This window comes from Solanum lycopersicum, chromosome 1 (genome assembly GCF_036512215.1).
Source record: "Solanum lycopersicum chromosome 1, SLM_r2.1".
Lineage (NCBI taxonomy): Eukaryota > Viridiplantae > Streptophyta > Magnoliopsida > Solanales > Solanaceae > Solanum > Solanum lycopersicum.
This window is the reverse complement of record NC_090800.1, coordinates 86,313,976-86,324,259: the sequence shown is the minus strand read 5'-3', so window position 1 is coordinate 86,324,259 and position 10,284 is coordinate 86,313,976. Positions and strand designations below refer to the sequence as shown.

The window sequence follows — 10,284 nt, the reverse complement described above, 5'->3', positions numbered from 1 at the left end:
TATTATTGTAATTTTGCAATTTCTTTGTAAAAAATCTTTATTACACTTCAATTAAATTTAAAAAGAAAAGAGGGTGCCCGCACGCCGTGAGTTTTTACATTTTCAACTTACACTCGTAACGGACTAAACTAAAAAGTTTAGGGCATTATTGGTCTTAAACCCCTAGAGCCGAAAATCCAAATGACAGTAAAGTTCCCTCTCCTCCAAATCCCTTCGATAAATTTCTTCGCGTCTCCTACCAGAATTTCCCGGCACCGTCGATTCATCTTCATGGCGAGCCAAAGCTACTTCGATTCTCCCTCGGTGGCAACCACAGATTACCCAGTACCATTATCTCCGCCATTGCCTACCTTATCTAAGGACATAGAGCCGAATAGAGCTTTAACGGCTTCTTCGAAATCCGCTCTTTTTTCTCTTTCGAGAAGTCATGTTATATTTGAAGACGAATGGATCATTGCGGTTAATAAGCCTCAAGGAATTTACTGCGAGAGCGTTTTGTCTTCACTCCCGGATTTACTCAATGACACTGGTGAGACTACTTTCGCGTACAATTGGTTGTTTTTGTAATATTTGGAGTTGGAAGTGGAGAAAAATTAACTCATAGATGACATTTGGATTAGCAAAATATAATTTCAGTTAAGTGATTAATATATAGGCTTGGTAACTGACGATTTAAATAAACTCTTCTTCTGTTTGTAGTTTAAAGGTAGTAGTATACACTAATATACATTTGTAATGGACTAAACCGGTGTAACTATTGTACTTCCGTTTATTAGCAATGTGTAATAGAATAGAGGTTTTTATACGCCTATAGATAGTTTCAAAAAGAAGAGGAATGAAGCTCATGGTGTCTAGAAGTTGTTCTGTAAACAGACATTTTAATCATCTTATGTTGTTTTTATCGTTAAACATCTGAATTATTTTATGTTTTAAGTTAAGAAATATATTAAGACTAATACTACTTGGATACTTGAGGTTTCCTTGTATTTTCACCTCCTCTTGCAATAATATCTTCAGGGGCTAATGTTTCCGAGCTTCATTTAGCTAATAGACTCGATCGTGATACAAGTGGTGTGATGTTGATTACTAAGTTACACAAAGTAGCTGCTAAGTTCGTAAAAGCATTTACAGACCATAAAGTAAGAAAAACATATCTGGCTTACTGCGTTGGGCTTGCTCCTAAATGGGAAAAAATAACTGTAAAATCAGGTCATGGACGATCAAAATATGGAGCTTGGCGTGTTTATGCTGCATCAGATGCGGGCAGAAAACTGCCAGGTGGATCACTTGTTAAAGACATGGAGACCTCTTTTGAAGTACTATCAGTGAATGGTCTTGGGTGTTTTAAAGAGGTTTCTGACTTACATAAAGATGAAGATATAGTCATAGTTCAAGAGAAATCAGTCATCGGTTGTGACTTGAAGAAAGATGAGATTTTGGTCAGGGCGAGCCCTCGGAGTGGAAGAACACACCAAATTCGCTTGCATTGCCAGTATCTTGGAATTCCTATACGAGGAGATGTAAGATATGAAGGTGTCTATGAGTGGAAAGGAAACATATACGATAGTCATGAACTTCATGCAGAAAGTTTATCTTTTGAGCATCCTATTACTGGGAAATCAATGCTGCTTCAGGCCCCTTTACCTTCCTGGGCTATTCAACCTTTAAGGTCTCAGTTCGAGTAATGATTGCTTGCAGTTTGATAGTATTTTGAGCTCTCTCAAGCAAATGGTAAAATCCTAGCCTTCATTACTTTGCTGACTTTGATAGTAGTTCTTTTGCCTCTTAATTTTTGATTCTTGAAATTGTTATGACAATGCTTAAAGTTTATAAGTTGTATGTTGTTTTATACACCTTGAGGGGAAGTTGGACTAGGAGAGAGCGAGAAATTATCACTGAATGGCACTTTATTAAAATGCAGTAGAGGAGAAAGAGATACCCTTGTATATAGAGAAGTCAATTCAAACTGTTGTGGGGTTTTCTTTCAATTGAATTTTTCTTTCTTCTTCTTCTTTTCCTTTGTCAGTGGTGGGGGGTCTGTGGCTGTTATGTTTCGAGTGACAATGCTGCTTTTATTTTATGATTATCAAATACAGTTGCAATAGGTTCCCTAATTTTATGAGTGTTGTTTATGGACTTCAAGACATTTTTCCTTTTGCTTAAATTATTTTTGTCGATAAGTGATCAAATGAAGCACCCATTTGGGCCACGTAATGGAAAGCCAATAAAAAGGGAGTCTGCACACCAATTTTCTTGGCAGTGTATCTTAGGATGTGAATCATAATATACGGGCTGTTTTTCGTTAAATCCTTCCTGCTAGACTTAGCATGTATAGTATCATCCAAGATCCTATACATGTGAATAAGCTATACATTTTTCTGGTTACTTGTCAAAAATAAAAATGTGTAATGTACTGCTGTGAACACAAAATCTATAAGAGATCATGTTCAATGGATGTGTTTACATATCTTGAGCAATTCAGCATATATGTGCTTTATTGCTTTTAGTGTTTGTTTTTTCCCGAATCATAGTTGATGGGTGTGGACTTCTTCCTGTAAAGAGCTGTCTCAAAATCATCTCCTCTTTATGCAAAACACTATGTTTCATGTTCTAACTTTTGATAAATATACTTCATAATTGTTGACGATTTTTATTTTTTGGGGGGGATAGAGCTGGTGTCCAGATCAACTTCTGCAAAAATGTTAGTGACTCTATCCATCAAGGTTCACATTGATGGAAAAAAGTTTGACAGTACGCTTTTTTGGAGGATAAAGTTGCTGACGATATGTTATTTATCTTGCTTTGGACTAGAGAAAAATATGCTCGATAGTTGTTGACTTTCCACTATTTAGGATTTTCTTATACAATATCTGCAACGAAATTGGAACATACTGACTAATATGAAGTTATTTATGCGGAGCTCCTATGGAGATGTCCTCATTCTCTGCAATTTGTTCAACAAGGGAGAGAGGTGCATAGAGGAGCTGCAGGCTGCAGCACCGGAAAGGATTTCCAGTCAGATGTTATTGACATTTTGGTAACTGCCTTTTATGTTAATCTGCAAGTTATTGGACGAGGGAGGAAGCAGTAGAAAAGGAGCTGCAGACTGCTGCATCGAAAAAGATTTCCAGTCAGATGTTATCGACATCTCAGTCACTTCCCAGTATGCTAATCGTTATGGAGGACATTGCAATTCACGCCAATAACAGTTGCATCTCATGTGTTGCATCCATTTCTTATTATCAGTGTTTGATGTGTCTCCTTTGCTGGTAAACGGGGCTAATGTGCATAAGATTGTTATGATCCCAGAGCTTCCTTGTTTTTATTTAGCACTGTGGTAGTTTTTGCTCTAATAGAGATTGAAGTACTGAATTGTAAATCATCATTATCGACATGTTTTGTTTGATTTGGTTTGCCTGAAGTTATTACATGGACTGAAACAGTGAAATAGATCAACAATTAGTTATGTGCTGTACCTTCCATGCTTTATAAACAATAACAATATTAATTATCCCTCACTCCCAAATAAGTTGCGGATTATTATACAAATTCTCACTTACCATATTACTCACAGTATTAAAAGTTTTTCGAATTTTCTAAAACGTATAGATCTCTGAAAGGCGTGATCAAATAATCCCTAATAAGTTTTGACTTTCTGTTAATTTTTTTTAAAGCAGTCTTGGGTTTGGTAGAAATGCACTTGATTATTCATACTTAAATCTTAATTGTCAAGTAATCTTCCTCTAAGACAATTCAAAATACTTGCATAGCTTCAAGAACACTGCAAGAAATTACAGGCACTAATCTATACTCTCTTTTTTTAAGTATGGTTTTTCCATAATGACTGAATAAAGGAAAATTGGAGTTTGAATCCTTAAAAAAGTTGAACCTAATTAGGTAGTTAATGACATAAATAAACCTAATTACGTTGATCATATTACATACAAAACTTAACAACTTTCCTTTCTGTTTCTAAACAAGTATCTTATTAGTAAGGCATCTTTGGTTGACTTTTGATTAGTTTAAACTTAAAACCGTCTAATTCTGAAAAATTAAGAGATAGTCAAAATTTCCACCATTAAGCAATGGTTAGTCAAAAATTGTAAATTGAAAAATGCATAATCCAATGTTGATTAATTTAATTTTACTTGTCAAATTGCTCTTGGAGAGTAATTTTTGTTTATTCAAACATAACGGTTAATCAAATCGATCAACTTAAAGCTTTCCAACAATTTCCTTGCATGCTAAGCTATACCATATTTTGTTTTATTTTAGTTCTTTATAAATAGTCATATAGTCTTTTGTTTTCAAAAAATGTTTCCTTTTTCTTGTGTGGTTATATAGAAAGTGAAGAATTCAAGAAAGTTGAAAAAGTGTGAGAGATGGGTTTGATGAGTGAAGCCTTAACACAGATTCTGATACCTTTAGCTGCTATTATTGGCATTGGTTTTGCTCTGCTTCAGTGGGTTTTGGTCTCAAAGATCAGAGTCTCCAGCGGGTCAAAATTGGAAAGTGAATACAATAACAAGTTGATTGAAGAAGATGAACAAGAAGAAGGTATTGATTCTGATGATGTTGTTGCCAAGTGTGCTGACATTCAAAAAGCCATTTCTCAAGGTGGGATCTTTTTTACCTCTCTGAATTTGACTCTGTCATTTTTGTTTAGATACTAAGGTTATGAGATTGGAGGGTTATGTTAATGACCTCATGCGCGGTAGCAACAACCTCTTGCAGAAATGCAGGGAAGGTTGTGTATAATAGACGGTCCAGTCCTATCCTGGACCTGCGCATAGCTAAACCTTTTCTTTTTTTTTTCCTATTAATGATGGTGTCCGTGTCAGCTGGAATGCACAATTATATATATACTTTCCAACACTATAGGTATCAGATAACTCTATCCACCAAAGCTTAGATAGATAAACAAAATCATCTAGACTTTTGAACGATGATGACATGAGTTGAGCTAAATGGAATAATGAGTATTCATATAAGTCGACCTCAATTTGTTTGCTTGGGACTGAGGTGAAGTTATTGTTGCATCGGGATTTGAAACTTTGTAACGGTTTCGTTGATTGCAAAGTATGAACCTTTTCTCCTTTCACCTATTGTTATAACTGTTATTGTTTCCATGTGGTTTATAGCTCTTTACTATCCATGGACTTCTCCTTCATTTCGATGGTTTTTAACAATGTATGTTTTCAAGGCTGATCCATTGTCAAGAAGATTATTTTAATTGCTGTATCCGAATCTATAAGACCGCATCTTTAACATAATTGTGTTACATGTATCTTCTTCTAATAGTTATTGTCTTGTCATCTAATTAGTACGATCTTCTTTTTCAAATTTAATGTTTTTCATATTGATCGATAGCTGACAAACAAAACTAAAATCCTAATGCCGAGGTATCTATATTGTGATTTAAGAATGCAAACTTTTAACATATACTAACAGGTTTCCAGTTACCACTAAAAGAAGCCACAGGATTGCCCTGTTACTTTTATACTAACTATGTCGAACATTGGCAGGGGCAACATCCTTCCTGTTTACGGAGTACAAATATCTTGGCATATTCATGGTAGTATTTGGAGCAATCATTTTTCTCTTCCTTGGGTCAGTTAAAAGTTTCAGCACAGAAAGTGAGCCTTGCACTTTCAACAAAGAAAATATTTGCAAACCAGCTTTAGCCAATGCTTTCTTTACCACCATTGCCTTCTTGCTGGGAGGCCTAACTTCAGCCCTCTCTGGTTTCCTTGGAATGAAAATCGCAACATATGCCAATGCAAGAACGACTCTGGAAGCAAGGAAAAGCATTGGGAAGGCCTTCATTACAGCTTTTCGCTCTGGTGCAGTTATGGGATTCCTTCTTGCTGCCAATGGCCTCTTAGTTTTATATATCTCTATCAACTTATTTAAGCTGTACTATGGAGATGACTGGGAGGGTCTGTATGAGTCTATTACTGGTTATGGTCTTGGAGGATCTTCAATGGCTCTCTTTGGAAGAGTTGGTGGAGGTATATATACAAAAGCAGCAGATGTTGGTGCTGATCTAGTAGGCAAAGTTGAACGTAATATTCCTGAAGATGATCCCCGCAACCCAGCTGTAATATCTCATCTTGGGACCTTCTGCTCTTCCTATAGTTTTTACACTTCCATTGTTTAGAAGTTGAAGCCTTATAAGTTTTCTGTTATATTTTCCTTTGTTGTTCACAGGTTATTGCAGACAATGTAGGTGACAATGTAGGGGATATTGCTGGAATGGGCTCGGATCTATTCGGTTCCTATGCTGAGTCATCATGTGCAGCACTGTTTGTTGCATCCATTTCATCCATCGGTAGTAACCACGATTACTCGGCTATGTCTTATCCTCTGATTATCAGCTCAATGGGAATTCTTATTTGCCTGATAACGACTCTTATTGCAACCGATATGTTTGAGATAAAGAATGTGACTGAGATTGAACCATCTTTGAAGAGGCAACTTCTCATCTCAACTGTTCTGATGACTGTTGGAATTGCTTTTGTCAATTTCTTTGCTTTGCCATCAGAATTCACTATTTTTGATTTTGGATCCGAGAAAGTGGTGAAGAACTGGTAGCTTCTTCTTGCTTCATATTTTGTGCATAGTTCTACCTATTGTCTATGTTCCTAATATAGCATGATCATTATGTATTGCTACAGGCACCTATTCTTCTGTGTTTCAATTGGTTTATGGGCTGGCTTGGTCATTGGTTATACTACTGAATATTATACTAGCAGCGCTTACAGGTTGGTATTTTCAGTTGTTATGCTTGGATAACTTTATTACATTATGTTAGGTTTAACATCAGTATCATTAACTATGACATAAGATGAATTAGCTTGCCAATTTTCAAGATATATCAAATACTAATTATTTAAGTGAGTTTTTTCTCAATCTCATAAAAGAGGAAACGAAATGACAAACAAACATGTTGACGAAAATTAGCTTCAGAATGGAAACAAGGAAATCAGTCACTAATCAGTTAAGGAAATGAAAGCCCTGAAATCGCTTTACAGAAGGTAGTAGAGATTGAGATCTGTGATAATCAAACTAGAATTCCATTTGTTTTCTGGGTATGGAAAAGCGTGTATTTTCAAGTACGAGAATCATATGATATGTTGAGAATCTCTTATGATAATCATCCAACTAGCCATCAAGTTTTCCTCTCTACTTCTTAGCAATAGTAACTTGTGTTTCATAATGAAATGGAGAAGAGTGTCTCTCCACTAGCAATGAAGCATTGTGTTTATGCCTGTTATTTGTCTCTTTTTCTTTTTTATTTTGGGGAGGGGGAAAGTTATGCAGTATTGATCTATGTTCTTAAAGTTTTCTATTGCAAAATCTTGCAGTCCAGTACAAGAAGTTGCAGATTCATGCAAGACTGGTGCTGCGACAAATGTAATATTTGGATTGGCTCTTGGATATAAATCTGTCATCATTCCCATATTTGCCATTGCCGCTTCTATATACGTGAGCTTCAGCTTAGCTGCTATGTATGGCATTGCAGTAGCTGCTCTGGGAATGCTTAGCACTATAGCCACTGGGCTCGCAATAGATGCTTATGGTCCTATCAGCGATAATGCTGGTGGTATTGCAGAGATGGCTGGAATGAGCCATAGCATTCGTGAAAGGACTGATGCTCTTGATGCTGCTGGAAACACAACAGCAGCAATTGGCAAGGTTAGATAAGTCTCCTTTTAATCTGTAGCATTAACCTTGCTATGTTTATCCAATTATGTTACCATCTAATTCATAGAGTCGCAAATGCTAATCAGTTGGCAAATTAGAGTGTTTCCTGATGTCCATAGAAATTCTTTCCAATTATGTGTCCTTCACACTTTCTAACTAGAAAGTTTCATCAACTAAAATTGATCAGAATTTAGATCACTGGTGAGCTGTGTGAAACATAATTGCTTCAAAGTTGTATGCTTGCTATTTTGCTGTTTTCCCTTTCAATCCTGCTCTGATTACACTTCTTTTGAGCCGAGGGTTTAATGGAAACAGTCTGTCTGCCCACAAAGGTTAGGGAGTAAGGTGTGCGCTACATCCTACTCTCCCTAGACCCCACTTGTGGGATTACACGGGGTATGTTGTTGTTGGTGTTATGTGTTACTCTACTGAATAGCTACAGGATATCATATATCCGGAGCAAGTATACCTAATAAACTACTTTCCTACATTATCAGGGTTTTGCAATTGGATCAGCTGCACTTGTATCTCTTGCTTTGTTTGGTGCCTACGTGAGCAGAGCTGGTATCAAGACTGTCGATGTCTTATCACCTAAGGTCTTCATTGGTTTGATAGTAGGGGCAATGCTTCCATATTGGTTCTCAGCCATGACAATGAAGAGTGTGGGAAGTGCAGCTCTGAAAATGGTTGAAGAAGTTCGCAGGCAATTCAACAGTATCCCAGGGCTAATGGAAGGAACAGCAAAACCAGACTACGCAACTTGTGTCAAAATCTCAACAGATGCTTCACTCAAAGAGATGATCCCACCAGGTGCTTTAGTCATGTTAACACCTCTTATTGCTGGTACCTTTTTTGGAGTGGAAACACTAGCTGGTGTGCTCGCTGGTTCTCTCGTTTCTGGTGTTCAAGTATGCAACTTTTCATACCTTCAGTTTGCAACATTCATACATCACTTAGAATTCGCGATTTTACAGTAACTATTTTCACATTTTTTTTTATGACTCTAGGTTGCTATTTCAGCTTCAAACACGGGCGGATCATGGGATAATGCCAAGAAGTACATAGAGGTAACTGACTAACAAGGCCTCAAGTACTTCAACATATTATATGTGAAGTCATTTTCAATGCATAACGTCTTCGCCCTTTTTTTTGGCAGGCTGGTGCAACAGAACATGCTAGATCATTAGGACCAAAAGGATCAGATGCTCACAAAGCTGCAGTAATTGGAGATACAGTTGGTGATCCATTAAAGGACACTTCTGGTCCATCATTGAATATACTCATCAAGCTTATGGCTGTTGAATCTTTGGTGTTTGCTCCTTTCTTTGCTACTCATGGGGGACTTCTATTCAAGTTACTGTAGAATAAACCTCTTTGTACAAAAACATATTTCTCCAAATAAACATATAGTTATTCTGTCTAGACTACTTGTCATTTGTTGAGAAGGTGAGTATTATTTCCACACATAACATTTCTTGGGAAAATTATTGATTGTATAGGTAAATTACCTTACAGAAAAATAATTATTGGGGCTAAGCTTTTCAAAATTTCTTTGTAGAAGTATTTTTATTTCAATAAAAAGTTGTATTAAGCATCCAGTCTTTTCTTGTTTTGAAAAGTTAATTCTCATGTTTACTTTTTCTAATCTTCTTTAATAACATAAAAATGAAAAAACAATTGGTAAACACACAGGAAAAAATGTAGGTGAGTAAGTTGAGCGGATTACAGTATATTCCTTTGTGTATGCCATCCCTCATCTTTTTTTGCCCAAATTCAACAATAATAATTCATCGAGAGTAGGAAGTACATAAATCTTTTTCTATTTTTATGAGAAGTAGAGAGATTGTTTTTTATAGACAAAAAGAGTTATATGATCATTAGGTCACAGTATTTCTCTTGTAAAAATACGAAATGTGACCGTATACAACAAATTTATGTGGTCTAACCCTCTTAAATCCGAGGTATAATGAGAGTTTAAGACATTAGACCGCCTAATTCATAGAACAAACGGAAAATTGTTAACAAGAGAAAAACAAATGAGACTAGAGCAATAATTTACTGATCAACATTTTAGGATCGTATATTATACTCAGAAAAATTATAATTCTGATTTGAATTGGTAATATATAAATTTATAATCATAACAAATCCAGCTAATAAAAGGTGTGGCTAAAATTGATATCTTCCAAATAAAGCATCCATTCAATTCAAAAAAAAAAAAAAAACTGCAAAAAGGACAAGTGCCGGCCCACTTGTCCTTATAAAATGTACTCATTTTGGATAATAGAAATAATTTCCACTGTAAAAATAGATAAGTCGGATCTCAATAGAACTTCTGCAAAAATGAATAAAAAACTAAAACGTAGTTGATCACTTTACTCAACCCCTATTTCTTTAAAAAATTAAACTAAAGTGGATCTTGTGTTTATGGAAAATACTCGTTTAATTATTCCACCAAAAGTTGGTTGCTTTGGACAAAAGGTTACACATGTTATAACGTATATACTATCTAAATTCAGCAGGCATAAGTTATTTTATTACTCTGATCTTCCAATTTATTTATCTTATTTTGATATG

General features: G+C 35.7%; 2 protein-coding genes across 5 annotated transcripts; both read left to right on the top strand.

The window, feature by feature from the left end:
* The first annotated feature begins 88 nt into the window (after nucleotides 1-88).
* LOC101246868 (RNA pseudouridine synthase 1) lies at nucleotides 89-3,466 on the top strand. Of its 4 annotated transcripts, none has more exons than XM_004230253.5 (3): nucleotides 89-529; nucleotides 1,018-1,731; nucleotides 2,671-3,466. In XM_004230253.5, exons 1-2 carry the CDS (start codon nucleotides 181-183, stop codon nucleotides 1,683-1,685), a joined length of 1,017 nt encoding a protein of 338 aa, XP_004230301.2. In that variant the 5' UTR covers nucleotides 89-180; the 3' UTR covers nucleotides 1,686-1,731; nucleotides 2,671-3,466. The 4 variants fall into 4 exon arrangements, with proteins under 4 accessions (XP_004230301.2, XP_069144976.1, XP_010313483.1 ...); XM_069288875.1 differs by having other exon boundaries at nucleotides 111-529; nucleotides 1,210-1,731; nucleotides 2,964-3,466; XM_010315181.4 differs by having other exon boundaries at nucleotides 111-529; nucleotides 1,210-1,731.
* A 46-nt stretch (nucleotides 3,467-3,512) lies between these two features.
* LOC101246569 (pyrophosphate-energized vacuolar membrane proton pump) lies at nucleotides 3,513-9,305 on the top strand. Its single transcript, XM_004230252.5, has 8 exons — nucleotides 3,513-4,617; nucleotides 5,526-6,100; nucleotides 6,211-6,590; nucleotides 6,678-6,764; nucleotides 7,368-7,698; nucleotides 8,205-8,615; nucleotides 8,715-8,774; nucleotides 8,864-9,305. The coding sequence occupies exons 1-8, from the start codon at nucleotides 4,383-4,385 to the stop codon at nucleotides 9,068-9,070; spliced, it is 2,286 nt and encodes a 761-aa protein (XP_004230300.1). The 5' UTR covers nucleotides 3,513-4,382; the 3' UTR covers nucleotides 9,071-9,305.
* The last annotated feature ends 979 nt before the right edge of the window (nucleotides 9,306-10,284 follow it).

Bases quoted from the DNA above. Each gene is read 5' to 3' on its own strand.
- LOC101246868 (XM_004230253.5), top strand. From the start codon at position 181: ATGACAGTAAAGTTCCCTCTCCTCCAAATCCCTTCGATAAATTTCTTC. The intron at 530-1,017 runs GTGAGACTACTT...TAATATCTTCAG, and splicing joins GGATTTACTCAATGACACTG to GGGCTAATGTTTCCGAGCTT.
- LOC101246569 (XM_004230252.5), top strand. From the start codon at position 4,383: ATGGGTTTGATGAGTGAAGCCTTAACACAGATTCTGATACCTTTAGCT. The intron at 6,591-6,677 runs GTAGCTTCTTCT...GTATTGCTACAG, and splicing joins GAGAAAGTGGTGAAGAACTG to GCACCTATTCTTCTGTGTTT. The intron at 8,775-8,863 runs GTAACTGACTAA...TTTTTTTGGCAG, and splicing joins ATGCCAAGAAGTACATAGAG to GCTGGTGCAACAGAACATGC.